The sequence below is a fragment of the Microcaecilia unicolor genome, chromosome 1 (assembly GCF_901765095.1).
Source record: "Microcaecilia unicolor chromosome 1, aMicUni1.1, whole genome shotgun sequence".
Classification (NCBI taxonomy): Eukaryota; Metazoa; Chordata; class Amphibia; order Gymnophiona; family Siphonopidae; genus Microcaecilia; species Microcaecilia unicolor.
In genome coordinates, this window is record NC_044031.1 from 25,950,571 (window position 1) to 25,967,186 (window position 16,616).

At 44.0% G+C, this 16,616-nt stretch overlaps 1 protein-coding gene and 1 long non-coding RNA gene across 2 annotated transcripts in view; both read right to left on the reverse strand.

Annotated features, from left to right (window-relative positions):
* Positions 1-16,616, reverse strand: part of LOC115461718 — a 101,725-nt gene that overhangs the window by 38,512 nt on the left and 46,597 nt on the right. Inside the window, exons 4-6 of the mRNA XM_030191792.1 lie at positions 11,162-12,346; positions 5,059-7,633; positions 1,610-1,730 (exon numbers count right to left, since the gene is read on the reverse strand). Of these exons, the coding sequence (XP_030047652.1) occupies positions 1,610-1,730; positions 5,059-7,633; positions 11,162-12,346 (3,881 nt within the window). The remainder of the gene's footprint in view (positions 1-1,609; positions 1,731-5,058; positions 7,634-11,161; positions 12,347-16,616) is intronic.
* Positions 1,845-2,821, reverse strand: LOC115464112. Its single transcript, XR_003941239.1, has 2 exons — positions 2,395-2,821; positions 1,845-2,046 (listed from the first exon to the last, which is right to left on the reverse strand). It is a non-coding gene; the product is annotated as an uncharacterized LOC115464112 (long non-coding RNA).

Here is a 16,616-nt window from a genome sequence, read left to right on the forward strand (position 1 = left end):
TTAGACTATCAATGAAATGCTTTGCTGTCCCCATGCATACCTCCTACCCCCACCCCTGTTAGACTGTCAATGAAATGCTTGGATGTTTCACTTCTATATACTGTCAGCAAGCACATTTGCTTATTTCCGATCTGAGGAAGAAGGGCAACCTTCGAAAGCTAATCAAGAAATGTATTAAGTTATGTCCAATAAAAAAGGTATCATCTTATTTTCTTTTCCATGTTTTATTTTGTTTGATTTCTATTGATAACCTTTAAGAGTGGACTAACATGGCACAGCTACCACACCTCTCTACTTTCCAAAATATACATATTAATAGCCTTAAGTCTGCCCCCATACACTTTATGACAGAGGTCAATGACCAACTCCATCCTATTTATATCTTTTTGTAGGTGGGGTCTCCAGAATTACACACAGTATTCTAAATGGGGCCTCTCCAGAGACTTATATAAGAGCACTATAAGCCCTTTTTTCCTGCTGGCCATCCCTCTCCCTATGCACTCAAGCATCCTTCTGGCTTTGACCGCACACACACGCAGCCAGAACACTCCCCTAATCCCCGACAGCTCCTTTTTCACTCCTGATCCCCTTTTAGCCCCTCTGCTGAAGCCCAGAGCACTATCAGCTTCCTCCAATAACATTTCTCTTTCCTGATGCCACTTACATGTGTGCAGACACCTGCCCCAGGCTTACTCCAGTGTCAAACCTGAATCCAGCCCTGAACACCAACCTGCCTTCAACACACGGCCTTCCTGCGTGCAGCTGCCATCTCTGAGATGACCCCTCCTCGTAGAAGCACTCTGAAGCGTGCACACCCTGCACCCTTCCCAACGGTTATAGCCTGGACCTGGCCTAATTCAGACACACAGCCATAAGCACATAAGAGTAGCCAGACAGGAAGCGGTGCAAAGAAAAGCTTCAAAAATGGTATGGGATTTGCCTTGCAAACCGTACGAGCAGAGACTTGCTGACCTGAACATGTATACCTTAGAGGAAAGGAGAAACAGGGGTGACATGATACAGAGGTTCAAATATTTGAAAGGTATTAATCCGCAAATGAACCTTTTTCTGAGACGGGAAGGTGGTAGAACTAGAGGACATGAATTAAGGGTGAAGGGGGGCAGACTCAGGACTAATGTCAGGAAGTATTTTTTCACAGGGTGGTGGATATGTGGAATGCCCTTCCACGGGGGAGGTGGTGGAGATGAAAACGGTAATGGGATAAACTCAAAGGAATCCTGTTTAGAAGGAATGGTTCTGCGGAATCTTGGGTGGCGGCGCTGGTAATTGGGAAACAAAATGGGAGCTGGGCAGACTTCTACGGTCTGATTGTGACTGGATAGGGATGGGCTGGGGTGTAAATTTTAAGGGGCTTTGACGTTAGCTTCAGAACTTAGTACAAGAACAGTGCTGGGTAGACTTCTATGGTCTGTGCCCTGAGAAAGGCAAGGACAAATCAAACTCAGGTATACATATAAAGTATCACATACCATGTAAATGAGTTTATCTTGGGCAGGCTGGATGGACCGTACAGGTCTTTATCTGCCGTCATTTACTATGTTAGATCAATGGTCCATCTAGCCCAGTATCCTGTTTTCCAAACAAGTACCTGGACCTGTCCCAGCATAGGACTCCCTTGGCTGTGCAGCCCTCTCAAACTGTAACCTGCCTCTTCCTCAGTCTGCACTACTCCTGTGATGATTTTCATACTGCAGGAGCCCTGGATCATCCTAGCCCCAAACCAACCAGAGACATCAGAGGTTCCCTTTCAAGCCTGCACCCGCAGCCAGATTTGGCCCCCAAGCAACTCAAAAAACTCCAACCATACGACTCTGGAGCCCTGGCCAGGTATAAAAACAAATTCTGTTTATTATTTGTTTTTAACATAGGTTACATTAATTAGATTACTTAATGGATTAAGTGCTATACAAAACAAGAAGGTGACAGGGAGTATCCCTGATATATTTGTCACTGGATCCTGACGTTAGGAGCGACAAACGATCCATCTTCATACTTCAAATAGAATGTGTGTTGCCAAAATTTTCACTGTGAAGTACATAAGTACATAAGTACATAAGTAGTGCCATACTGGGAAAGACCAAAGGTCCATCTAGCCCAGCATCCTGTCACCGACAGTGGCCAATCCAGGTCAAGGGCACCTGGCACGCTCCCCAAACGTAAAAACATTCCAGACAAGTTATACCTAAAAATGCGGAATTTTTCCAAGTCCATTTAATAGCGGTCTATGGACTTGTCCTTTAGGAATCTATCTAACCCCTTTTTAAACTCCGTCAAGCTAACCGCCCGTACCACGTTCTCCGGCAACGAATTCCAGAGTCTAATTACACATTGGGTGAAGAAAAATTTTCTCCGATTCGTTTTAACTTGATGTACTCAATCAATTTAGAGTTTACTTTGGACATTTCGAGTCAATTTATTGTTAATTAGTATAGGACACTAGCAAAGCCTTTCTTATCATTAATCCATGCAATACTGAGATTTTTGCTTTTCTTAAAACTGGCCACAATGGTTTTATTTAGTATTATTTAGTCTTTGGTTCCATATGCTAATCTTTTATTGCCCTTCTGCTCTATTGCCATGATAATATTGGAGTCAATTTAAGCGTATTGGTTGTAGGTAGACAAGTTATTGGTCTGTAATTTTTGGGAACATTACTTGGCTCTCCAATTTGCTGGGTGTTGATGGAAAGATATTAACCTTTTGTGGTCTGCCCATCTGGACCAGGGGCTTTTCCAGCTTGGTGCTTTTTTAACCAGTTTTCCAACTTTTTTGTTATTATGGGGTCCTTTTACTAAGGTGCGCAAAAAATGGCCTGCGTTGGTGTAGACACGTGTATTGGACGCACGCAGGTCAATTTTTCAGTGTACCTGCAAGAAAGGCCTTTTGGTGGGGGGGAGGGGCTGAAAATGGACGAGCGGCAAAATGAAAATTGGCACGTGTCCATTTTGGGCCTGAGACCTTACCACCTCCCACTTAGCGGTAAGATATCACGCGTTAATTGGGCGGTAATCGTCAGCGCGTTTACAATGCCAATTATCTCCCAGTTAGCGCCACGCACCGGAAAATAAAAATATATTTTCCGGCACACGTACTAGACACGTGTATAAAATGAAATTACTGCCCAGGCCACACAGTAGCCGGGCAGTAGTTCTGAACTGGCACGCGCTGGGCAAGCGTAGGCAGCTACGTGGCTTAGTGAAAGGGCCCCTATGTTAGGCCATTCCACAGCTTTGATGTTTGCCTGTTCCAAGTTCTCCTGTATTCAGGGTAGCCATTGAGCTTCTCGACTGTGCTCTACAGGTTCACTGTGTACGTTTTTCTAAAGCCTTTCTATTTCGGTTTAATTAGTGGTACTTCCCAGTTACCTGTAGAACTGTTATAATCCTCACTAGTTTATTTTGAAATCTCTCTTTTCTATTTACTTCATGTGTCTCAACAGTTTGCTGCTATTTCCAAAATTGGAGGATATGAATTTAAAGTGGTATGGTGTTAATGCAACATGTTTCAGTGTGATGATTTTGGATCTTTTCCAAATAATCAAACTCTTCTACAGAAACTCAAGAAATACTTCCAACAATACACTGTAGAAATTATTCCCTTAATGCTCTGAGATTCTCATAAAAATCACAAAGAGGAGAAAAATACCTCAAAGTGCCCGGGTGCTAGAGCGGTCTTCCCATCAGCCAAAAACCTCCTCAAAAACACTTTTTACTTTTTCATGCTTTTTTTCGCTTTTAATATTTCAAAACCTTTATTCAAGGATCAGCGTGTAAACACCAGAAACAGGCTAAAATTGGCTTAGCTTTAGCTTCTGAGCACCCGATATCATAATTCCCGAAGGGGACCCGTTTCGCCCACCGGCTTTCTCAAGGGAGGTGTCGCAGGCATTTTGTCAAATTCTTCCGACCATCTTAGCCTGCAACATCTACCTTGAGAAAGCCAGAGGGCGAAATGGATCCCTGTCGGGGGTTACAATATCGGGCGTTCAGCAGCTAAAGCTACATAAGTAATGCCACACTGGGAAAAGACCAAGGGTCCATCGAGCCCAGCATCCTGTCCACGACAGCGGCCAATCCAGGCCAAGGGCACCTGGCAAGCTTCCCAAACGTACAAACATTCTATACATGTTATTCCTGGAATTGTGGATTTTTCCTAAGTCCATCTAGTAGCGGTTTATGGACTTGTTCTTTAGGAAACCGTCTAACCCTTTTTTAAACTCTGCTAAGCTAATTGCCTTCACCACGTTCTCCAGCAACGAATTCCAGAGTTTAATTATGCGTTGGGTGAAGAAACCTTTTCTCTGATTTGTTTTAAATTTACTACACTGTAGTTTCATCGCATGCCCCCCAGTCCTAGTATTTTTCAAAAGCGTGAACAGACGCTTCACATCCACCTGTTCCACTCCACTCAATATTTTATATATCTCTATCATGTCTCCCCTCAGCCGTCTCTTCTCCAAGCTGAAAAGCCCTAGCCTCCTTAGTCTTTCTTCATAGGGAAGTCGTCCCATCCCCGCTATCATTTTAGTCGCCCTTCGCTGCACCTTTTCCAGTTCTACTATATCTTTCTTGAGATGCGGCGACCAGAATTGAACACAATACTCAAGGTGCGGTCGCACCATGGAGCGATACAATTTAAGCCAATTTAAACCTGTTTCTGGCATTTATATACTCATAGGAGGCCGGTGGCCCAACTGTTTGGGGAGGCTAAAGGGGGTGGGGTCAGGGTTAGGGGTGGGGCTTACATTCATAATTGTCTGACAACACACAGAAAAAAATAAGTAAAAATAAAAGTTACAATTAACACCTTTTATTAAATGTAACATAACATAGTAACATAGTAGATGACGGCAGAGAAAGACCTGTACGGTCCATCCAGTCTAGATATTACATATGTATCACATGTCAAAAAAAAGTGGTTGCTCAAAGCATATACTAACCAATGTGTATACTGTTCAAAAATGTTATCAATTATTAAACTCTGCTATTTCTATCCATGGAAAATCCCAAAATGAAATAGTCACATTAGTGAAGTAACATCCGGCGACTAGACTTCGCATCATAGGTGTCAATGATCTGCTCGGGGTCAATATCTCCAACAAGATCGCTTTCGGTGTTCAGTAAACATAAAGTCGTCAGTCTTTCCTGACCCATTGTGGATCTCAGCCAGTTTCGTACACGTCTCATGGCGGAAAAAGATCTCTCACAGGTAGCCGTGCCGACAGGAAGAGTAAGCGCCAGTTTCAAAAGCTTTGTAAAATTTGGATAATAATGGGTTGACGTAGCTGCTTTCAGAGCTTCCAGACTGATTTCTGTGTTTGGTAAGTCGTTTTTTATCAATTCCATCTCTGCGTGAGCAAGTTTCGTATGGATAGAAAGAGCACTTGCATATTTACTGAGTAGCCCATTGCTGCCCTCCAAATCGCATTTCAGAACTGCATCAACACTTTTTGCAATTTCCATCGACTGAGGTGAAAACCTGCGACTACATTCTTCTAATAGTGTATCTAGCACAGAAAAATACAGTTGTCTTCCCCATTTTTCTTTTGCATTCTCGTTTTCACTTGACGACTCTGAGAGAGATTCTCGTTGTCCAAGTGTGCTTGTAAGAAACGAACATTCTAGCGAAGCTGTTCTTTTCACAGGTCTTGACTGTCGACGTTTGTAAGCGTGCTTTTCATCTGTGTCAGGAACAATATGCAGTTTGCAGAACTTTTGGATCTCCTCCCAAATATCAGCCCACCTAGCATCTGTTCGCATATTCTGCAATACGTCGACGGTTTTCTGGAGTACACTAGAGGCCCGAGAAAGTGTTGTATCTTCTGCCTGCAGTGCTTTGTGTGTCACATGAATGATTCTAAGTACATGGTAAAAAATAATTAAGCACACACAAAATTCTAACTTGCGCACAGTTTTCAGCAACCCCGATGCTTCAATGAATCTACGGTATGGAGGCTCCGACAACCCCAATAAAGTGCTGAGGAGTGCTCCCAGTGAGTTTTTAACAGCAGATACATTTTCCCATCGACAGGCCCATCTCATGTCACTTAAACTGGACAATTCCAATTTGACACCAAGCATCTTCTGGGCCTCTAGGTATGCATGGTGTGTACCAGGCTGTGAAAAAAATGTGAACAAGCTTTCCAGGGTGTAAAAAAAACCTGTAGCTGCTCGATTTACTTTGCAGGCCTCTACTAAAACCAAATTCAAATTATGGGCCATGCAGTGTATATATACTGCTGTGGGGTGATCTTGCAGTATTTTTTGCTGTACTCCATTGACATGACCTGCCATGACAGCGGCTCCATCATAGCACTGTGCTACAATTGGCAAATCTGCAATCCCTGATACTTGTAAGAAGTGTTTAATGTGCTGATAGATAGCATTAGCATCTCCTCGCTCAGAACAATCGATCAATCCCAAAAAGCGTTCTTTTATTTCCAGATTTTCTGTGTATCTCACATACACTGTCATTTCTTCTTGCTTGAAACTGCGTGCTTCATCAACAAGAAGAGTAAAGAACCCATTTTCCTGCACTTTCTGAATGATTTTAGCTTTTACAGAATCTGCTGCAATCTGTAGAAGCTCATTTTGCGTTCTGTGGCCCAGTAGATTGAAAGAACCCTTCAATTTTCTTGCAAATGCTTCATCGTATTTTGAGAACAAATTGCACAATTCCAGGAAGTTTCCACGATTTGCCGATTCTTCCCTTTCATCATGTCCCCGCAGTGCAATTCCTTGTTTGGCCAAGTAAAGCAGTAAATTAGTAATTTTTAGAGCATAGTCTCTATTTTCTTCTACTGTTTTCTGGTGAGATGAGAGCTCTGTTGCGAGAGAGTCCACGTCTCTGGATTTTTTGAGGGAATGCCATCTTTCAGAAGACTGCTTATGTACACCAGAATCTACATGTTTCTGAAGCTTTTTCTTTAAATTTTTCCAGTCCCTGACTCCTTTTTCAGTAAAAGCAGAATCTTTCAAAACTCTAGAGCCTGAAAAGTGTCTGCAAGGAAAGCAGAAAACTGCATCTAACTGCTGACTATACTCTAAAAATGAAAATGTCTTGTAATATTCTGATGTGAAGGAACGGTTTTGCTTTCCAAACACAGATTTTGGAAACTTAGGTAAATGAGGCTGTGACGGTCCCATTGTAGGTGACCCAAGATCTAATACAGGAGTAGGGACAAGATTTTTTTCAGTTGAAATTGCAAGATTTTGAGGCCAATTTTGATTTGATGAGAATTCTTCCTGTGGATTAGGAACTAAGATGGTGCCAGAGCAGCCAGCCAATGACATCTTTGAATCTTGCTCAGAATCACTTGGTATCTCATTCTCTCCGGAACTTGTTTTCTCTGGCATGCACTGCCAAGAGCTCACTGTGGATGTTGTGCCAAAATATTTTCTAATATCCATGATGTTTTGAGTAACTGCCTGGGCTTGTTTGAGATGATCTGAAATCAAATTCTGAGTCAGGAGGGTCGCCAGCAGAGGATCTTCAGTCTCAAGTCCCAGGGCCTTTAGAAAGAGAAAAGGGGTGGCAGCAGGGGCATAATTAATAGGGCTTTCAAAGAGACTCATAGCACAGAAGTCAATGTTTAGTATATTCTGGTTGAAGACTATAGATCTGAAAGTCTAAAATACCCTATTTACTTGTGCATCACCTTAAATCTACTCTAGGGGAGCGAATGGTGTCCCATCCCAAATGTGGAAAGTTACAAGTGATTGAAGGTTAGCAAGTGAAAGTTTTCTTGCAGTGTATTCGGTATATAAATTTGTCGTGGTGGAGAAGAGACTGAATCCCAAGGAAGGGCTGCTGCAGCTGATTACTGACAAGTAATGCTTCTATGTGCATGTAAAAATGGATTTATATATCATACATGACATTTATATATTTTAAACTCAATTATTTCAAGCACTTAACCAACACTAAACCACATACACATCTATGGAACAATTGAACACCAGATCCTCCAAAATATTCTAAAACCAAACCATGTCTGGTGTTATGACAAACTAAAATTAACTTAAAGTGTTGATGTTTGTCTCCTCAATAAGGCCAACAATCCCAACTGTAAAACACTATGCACAAACTTGTGCAAAAACATACTCAGAGCCTTACTGTACCATAAATATTACACTGGGCAGACCCTAATACACCAATATAATACCACCCAAATGGACAACATCACAGACCGTCAACAATATGAAACAAGGGATCATATCACAATTCTCACATACAGCCACAAAACATCCTTTTAGGGTGGACAGTAGTATTCACTGTGAGCTTCTTTTATTAACGACCAGATAGAGATAAGAGTTTTCAAATTTCAATTTTGGCACAGTATAAGTCATCTTTATGACTACTGATGCACTCAAGCTTGCAAGTAATTAAGTTGAAACTCCAAAGCCACAGTCTCACACTACCTGTGTATAAAACAGGATACAGGAACAAGTTATCATTATCACCCACAGTTAAATGTGAATCTTCTTTCAGCATATAGAGTGGAGAAAAAAGGGGGGTTCAGTAACGCCACCCAGCCAGCCCAAGATGATCGGACTATATAAGGTATAGTAGGCCCGGCGCAACATCATCTAGCCTCCCCCCCAAAACGCCACACTATTAAAAGGCCAAAATTAATATAAAAAATGGACTTGAAATGTCCTGAGGGTTAATAATGGACAACAGTGGCGTAGGAAGGGGGGGGGCGGTGGGGTGGTCCGCCCCAAGTGCACACCGCTGGGGGGGGGGGGTGTCGGCTCCGCTGGTTTCCTGCTCCCTCTGCCCCGGAACAGGTTACTTCCTGTTCCGGGGCAGAGAGAGCAGGGAACCAGCGGAGCCGATGCAGCTCCCAGCAACATGCACTCAGGGCGGATCGGCCCGTCCCTTGCCGCTCCGCCACTTCCCTATGTAAGTACGCGCTCCGGAGGGTGCTTGCCGAGGGGGGGTGCGCAGCGGCAACCCGCCCCAGGTGTCAGCCGCCCTCGCTACGGCACTGATGGACAAATTCCTGTATCCAAAAAGTTGAGATCACAGTCTAAAGTAATCAAACAATATAGGAAAAAGTAAACCAAAAGCATTAGGGGCTTATAGCCCATTTAGTTATATTTAAACAAAAGACATGTGCATGAAACAAAATATGTATTTTTATTTTGAGTTGTTTTAAAACCCAGAGTCAGTCAGCACCTACCTCTGTTTGTCTCCTGAAATCCAATGCGCTGCGCCTATGTGCCAATTTCTGGGTCTGGAAGGAAGACAGGAAGTGGGAAGGAACATCTCTCAGAAACTCTGTCTCTGACTCTCTTCTTCTTGTTCTTAACCAGCCAGCCTGAGCCTTCCCTACGTGAGGCCCCTCCCGCGCGTTCCCGCCTATGCGGAACAGAAAGTACATGACGGGATGGGAGCGCGCGCTCATAGGGAAAGCTGACTGGCTGTCTGAGGGCGAGGCAAAGAAGTAGTGCAGAGGCACAGCCAGGACCGCGGCGCGCCGGTGTGAGAGTCTGAGCGGCGAGCCCCGGGCGGGCGGAACTCAACTGGGCGTGCGTGTCATCGGTCCGAAACAGATCCTGCGGCTGGGCCAAGCCCCGGACGGGCGGAACTGGGTCATGTCGTCGTCGTCGTCGCGTCGTGGTCGGTCCGACCGAAAGTACAGGTGACGTGACTTCATCAGGATCCGATCCTGCGGCTGGGGAGGCTTAGCCTCCCCAAGCCTCTTATACCGGGCGCCTATGTATACACTGATTCTTGAATAAAGGTTTTGAGATAGTAAAAGCAAAAAAAAAGCAGGAAAAAGTAAAAAAAAATGTTTTTGAGGAGGTTTTTGGCCAATGATGAGCAATAGCTTGACGAGTGCTTTGAAGACCACCGGGAGGTGGTGGAGATGAAAACAGTAATGGGATAAACACAAAGGAATCCTGTTTAGATGGAATGGATCTACAGAATCTTAGCGGAGATTGGGTGGCAACACCGGTACTTGGGAAGCAAAACCAGTACTGGGCAGACTTCTACGGTCTACGCCCTGATTGTGACTGAATAGATATGGATGGGCTGGAGTGTAAATTTTAAGGGGCTTCAACGTTAGCTTCAGAACTTTTAGTACAAGAACAGTGCTGGGCAGACTTCCATGGTCTGTGCCCTGATCGTAACTGAATAGATATGGAAAGTTCAAGAACAGTGCTAGGCAGACGGTCTGTGCCCTGAGAATGGCAAGGACAAATCAAACTCAGGTATACATATAAAGTATCGCATACCATGTAAAATGAGTTTATCTAGTCGGGCAGACTGGATGGACCGTTCAGGTCTTTATCTGCCGTCATTTACTATGTTACCACTAACTAAAACTGAAACAGAAAGATTTTGAAAAAAATTATACAATGGCCCTGTAGAGCACAAAAAAAGCTGGGTTGACTGGCTGTGGGCCTTAGTCCGCTCCAGATAGAAGGCTAAGGCTCGCTTACAGTCCAAGGTGTGCAATGCAGTTTCACCAGGGTGGACGTGCAGTTTTGGGAAGAATGTTGGCAGGATAATTGACTGGTTAAGATGGAACTCTGACACCACCTTAGAAAGGAACTTAAGGGTGTGAACGGAGAACTACTGTGTTATGAAGTTTCGTGTAAGGTGGATCCGCTACTAGGGCCTGAAGCTCACTGACCCTGCGAGCTGAAGTGACCGCAACCAAAAATAAGACCTTCCAGGTCAGGTACTTCAGATGACAGGAATCAAGTGGCTCAAAAGGAACTTTCATCAGCTGGGTGAGCATGACGCTGAGGTCCCGTGACACAGTGGGAGGTTTGATAGAGGGCTTTGTCAACGATTCTCCAATTTTGGAAGCAGCACAAAAAACTGTTGAGAGATGACGTGAACAGTACATTATCTCTTTTTTTATCATCAGGTGTCCACCTAATGATTTTCAGTCCTCTCAAATTTTTCATCAGTGTCTAACAAGGTCACTATGGGCTATGGCTGCATCAGAGATGTTAGCTTCTCCTGAAGGTTTTGCACTATCGCTACAACTATCATTAGCCTTAGTGCAAAACTTACAGGTCAGCACCTTTTTATCCAGGTCAGCATGCATACTTTTACATTAATGCTGTCTTACTGAAATTTGGTATACATTTTATACCACAGGGTTACCACATGAACGTACTGAGCAAGCCTTGGGGAGAAAGAGTATTTCCCTCAGAGATACAACGCAATTCATCAGGTTTCCTGCTGACTTTTTTGCTGCGCTCCCCTTTGACTGCCATATGACTTTTCTTGTGTTTTTTGATACCCGATCGCTGAGTAAATCTTTTACCACATTCTAGACATGTGTACGGTTTCTCTCCCGTATGGATCCTTGTGTGGATTTTTAAATTTGAACGGCGATTAAAGCTTTTGCCACATTCTAGACATGTATATGGTTTCTCTCCTGTATGAATTCTTTTGTGAATTTTTAAATGGGTTTCGTGATTAAATTTTTTGCCGCAGTCTGCACACGTATAAGGTTTTTCTCCTGTATGAATCCTCTTGTGTCTTTTTAAACCAGAAAGATTAGCAAAGTTTTTGCCACATTCAGGACACGGATATGGCTTCTCACCTGTATGAATTCTCTTGTGCCTTGTTAAATCTGACTGGCTATTAAAGCTTTTGTCACATTCTGGACATGAATATGGTTTCTCTCCTGTATGGCTCCCTTTGTGCTTTTTTAAACTTGATTGGTAATAAAACCTTTTACCACAAACTAGACACATAAATGGTCTCTCACCTGTATGGATTCTCTGATGAATTTTTAAACCTGCTTGCTGATAAAAGCTCTTATCACAATCAGAACATTTAAATGGTTTCTCTCCAGTGTGAACCCTTTGGTGAATTTTTAGTACTGATAAATAAGCAAAGCATTTATTACACTCATTGCACTTAAATGGTTTCTTCCTGATTCCAATATGAATCATTTCATGCCTTTTCACATGTGACATCTGACTGAAGCTTTTCCCACAGGTGTCACACAGAAAAGATTTCATCCCGTTCTCCTCTCTCTGGTGGAGAAAATATGTGATATGATTACTGTTATCATTTTGGAAAAGCCTCTCTGCTCTCAGGTGGTGCTCAGGGGTGTTTGTGAGCTTCCTGTCACATTTCTCCCAATCAGTTACTCCATCCGATGAGTCTCTTACTGGATATCTCTGCTCCTTCTCTGATTCCTGCTGATAAATCCTTGTGTCTCTCCACTCGGTCCCCTGGGAAATATTCTCCCAGAAATTTTCTGATTGTCTTGGTATTTGTTCCATTTCTACAGGAGGGTCTTCATAATTCTGCTCTCTCTTCGCTTCCTGTGTGCCATTATTATCTGCTAGATAGGAATAGAAGACATTAACAATGTATTACCGACTATAGAAAGATACCTAATGAATCAAGGAATAGAGGGGTCATTTTACTAAGGTGCGTTGAAAAATGCCCTGCGGTAGTGTGTTTTAGGTGGGTGCAGAATCAGTTTTTAGCGCACCTGTAAAAAAAAGGCCTTTTTAACATTTTTGCCGAAAATGGATGTGCGGCAAAATGAAAATTGCCGCGCGTCCATTTTGGATCTGAGACCTTACCATCAGCCATTGACCTAGTGGTAAAGTCTCACGTGGTAACTGGGTGGTAATGACCTACGCATGCCAAATGCCACTTGGCGCACGCCTGATATGCACGGCAGAAAATAAAAATGATTTTTCAGCCGCGCACCAAAGATGAAATTACCGCAAGAGCCACGTGGTAGCCGTGCAGTAACTCCATTTTGGCGTGCGTTAGGCACACGTACACGCTTATGCAGCTTAGTAAAAGGGCCACAGAATTTTCTGGGTTCACACAATGACTACATGTGATCTGTGATGTTTAGAAAATTGTATGGGTTAGCATGGGAACCCTTAAACTTTTCACATGAAGGACCACATAAGACATTTCAAATCACCGAAGGGCCATTAGCAGAAATTTCATGAGAAAAACACAAACCTCAAAGGCTCTGAATACCTCTGAAAAACGGTGTACACTTCATTTAAATGGATTTTTGGAGCAGTCTCTGCTCTTAATAGTCCAATGTATTATCATATTCAGTGTCTCATTTTATTAAATTTCATTAATCACCTTTATGAAGAAATTTACACAAGATGGTGTACAATAGCTTTAGCTTGCTATAGACAATTTACACTGAACTCAAGACTACCTTTACTGCAGGAAGCAGGTGAAAGCCTGGCTCTTCTCCCAAGCCTTTAATATATAGGGAGGAGGGGGAGGAGGAGGAGGAAGCATGAGAAGAAGAAGAGGGAGAAGAGGAGGAGGAGGAGGAAGGGGGAGAAGAGGAAGGAGAAGGAGCTGGAAGCAGCAGCACCTCCAGTCCAACATGCCACACCAGCCTCCCTGAGCCACCCCAGGAGCAGCAGGACCAGCCTCAGGAGGGGAGTATCTCTGAGAGAGAGGACAACGGCCTCCTGCAGTGTTCTGCCCTCTCAGTGGCCTGGCATGAATGGCAAGCAGCTTAAACCAGAGTATAGAACTTCACTATGAGAAGACTCAGAACTCTTGAACCGAAATCTTCTTTAATGTAGTAATCAAACAAGGAAAAATAACTTAGTTCAGATGTGCTGGACAAGAGTTTTTGCCTTGCAAACTGTTCTCAACCACATAAGCACCGCCGTACTGGGAAAAGACCAAGGGTCCATCAAGCCCAGCATCCCGTCTCTGACAGTGGCCAATCCAGGCTTCAAGAACCCGGCAAAACCCCTGCAAGAGAGAAGCTGGGAGGAATTCAGCAACACCCTGAGAGCAGGGTGATTGACAGTATGTCAAGTGTAATAAAATAAATAAATATATATACTTTTATACTGGTGAAATCTTAATAGCATCACAGTAGCTTGAAGGGGTCATACAGCAAAGTACAGCATAGGCAGATTCAAGTTCACATGGGGGAATGCTGCAGACTAACTCTTACAGACTCAATAGAGAAGGGGGGGGGGGACTAACCCAGCATGCACAGAAAAAAGCAAGTCAGTAGGAAGAGTCTCATAAGTCACAGGGATCTGGAACATGTGTTGTGGAAGAATCTATTGCAGTGAATTACAAGATTACAGGGACTTGTACTTCAACGGCACAACCTTAAATGAAAGGAACAGGCAATAAATCTGTTGCAGATAATGCTTAACATATATTCATAAACAACCAATAGCCTGCCTCCATGCAAATGGGAGCAGAAAATGCAGTTTTCTCCATCTCCCCCTCACAGAGAGCTGAGGCTTCTGCAGATCCAGGGGCACTGGAACTGAATCTGTGCCGGAGGAGGGAATGGGGGTCACCACTCCAGGACACTGACCAGTGACTGAGGGCCCTGGAAGCTGATCAGGCCAGGACTTAGCATGGCCTAGGGCGCATATTATCTGCCCTAGAGCATGCTGGGATTCTGTGACCTGACCCCTCCCAGGACCCTTAGTCTGCCATGCCTCCTGATGCAGCTCCTCCAGCTCTTGGGGTGGCCTCCCTCCGTCCTTCTTCCCTAACCTTTTTGTTCACTGTATATAGTTTTATTTATTATTTTTTTACAAATCTTATTTTTTTACACATTTTTGTATTTTTCTTTTTATTGATTTAACCATCGTTTATTTTTTATGATACTCTACTGTTTATTATAGTTGTTACATTTTTATTATATATAGTTACAATTTTATTATATATATTTTATATAAAAGAGTTCTTTGTTAATATGGGTGTCCTGTGTTCTCCTTTCAATGCCCTTGGTTGCCCTAATAGGTTCTGAGGTTACTACACAGGTTTTCTGCTCACAATGAAGAGTAGAAGGGAGAGGGAGAGCTAAGGAGTGATGTTACAATGCCCTGTGATGCATGTGTCACCTGCAAGGGTATCACTTGGGGAGTTATTTGCAATACTGCTATTCCGAGGGCTGCTGTGAACCCATGTCATCTGAGCCACGATACCTGATCGCAGTAGGCCCTCGCCCTCCTATAGCATATTCCCAGAATGTGATAAGAGCAGACACTGAGTAAGAGATAGGGAGCCTTTTATTGGCCTTCCACAATCACACTGAACCGAACATACACTGAAACAGGAGAACAAACTCTGTGAAGCTCAGCAAATGTTATGAGGCACATAATAATGCAGCCCAACTGGGCCACTAAGACAGAATGCAGCTCGAGAATAGAACAATGGTGCTCAGTACTCAATTGTCCCCCACCAGCCACAGCCAAAAAACAGATCCAACTGTCTGGTTTTACCTAAACACACTGTCACCATCCCAGGCTCTAAGCAAACTGTCACAGACTCAGGAACAACGTGAGCTCTTGCGCTGCTGTCGATGAACAGCAGCAGCAGGCAAAACCCTCCAACCAGGACTGGACTAAACAAGCAGGAATGGGGCAGACTAGAAGTGCAATAAACACATAGGCAGAAACAGAATAGAAGTGCACAGAGCACACAGGCTGTACTAAGACACAAACCAGGACTGGACTGAACAAGCAGGACTGGAGCAGACTAGAAGTGCAATGAGAACTCAGGCAGAAACAGACCAGAAGTGCACAGAGCATACAGGCTGCACTAAGACACAAACCAGGACTGGATTAGGCAGGGAATACAGGGCCAGAACTAAGTAAAGCCAGAGGATAAACCACTCAAACAGGCCGCAAGGCCGACCTGGAACCGATGCACACAGAGCTCTCTCATGCGGGCTGCAAAACTTAACAGGAACTCAAACACAACAGAAGGAAGAAGAAACTAGGCAGAGGTCTAGGCGAGGCAGACTAGGCAGAGCTCAAGGCTGGGCCACATGGCCACACAAGCAACAAATCAAACAGGCAATAACCAAGACAGAAGTGCCAACACTAGTACACAGACAAACTGAAGAACTCAGGCAGACGTGCTAACCCTAGCACACAGACAAATAGAAGAACTCAGGCAGATGTGCTAACCCTAGCAAACAAACAGAAGAACTCAGGCAGACGTGCTAACCCTAGCACACAGACAGACAGACAGAAAGAAAGAACCAAGGCAGCACAGTAACTAAGAAACAGGACAGAAGTGCTAAACAAGCATACTGACTAGGAAACAGGGCAGAAGAGCTACACAAGCACACCGACAAACCTGGAGACCTTTGGCATTGCAAAGGCCCCAAATGAAAGTCCTCACCTTCATTATGAAGGCTTTCACTGATGATGTCATGACTACAGGAAACACACTGAACACCAGCGTGAGGCTTGGAACACACAGGAAATGGCAGCAGAGGCAACAATGCAAAGAATAGAACAAGCTGAAGCCACCTCTGTGTCACGTCTGTGGTCGTGACCACCCTCAGACATCTTATTTCTGGGGTCAGCATCTGTGCTGGCTCCTGTCTGTTTCTGTGTTAGTCTTGTCTCTGTGTGCTGGCTGCTTCCAGCATGACTCTAATTGCTTCACTATACTACACCGGGGGGGGGGGGGGGGGGGTGTTGCCTGAGTTAGCTCTCTCTCTCTCTGTGTGCTGGCTGCCTCCAGCGTGACTCTAATTGCTTCACTATACTGTACCTGTGTGTGTGGAGCCTCCCTGTGCTTCAGTGTGATTTCTGCCTGAGTCCTGTGCCTGTGACCTCATCAGG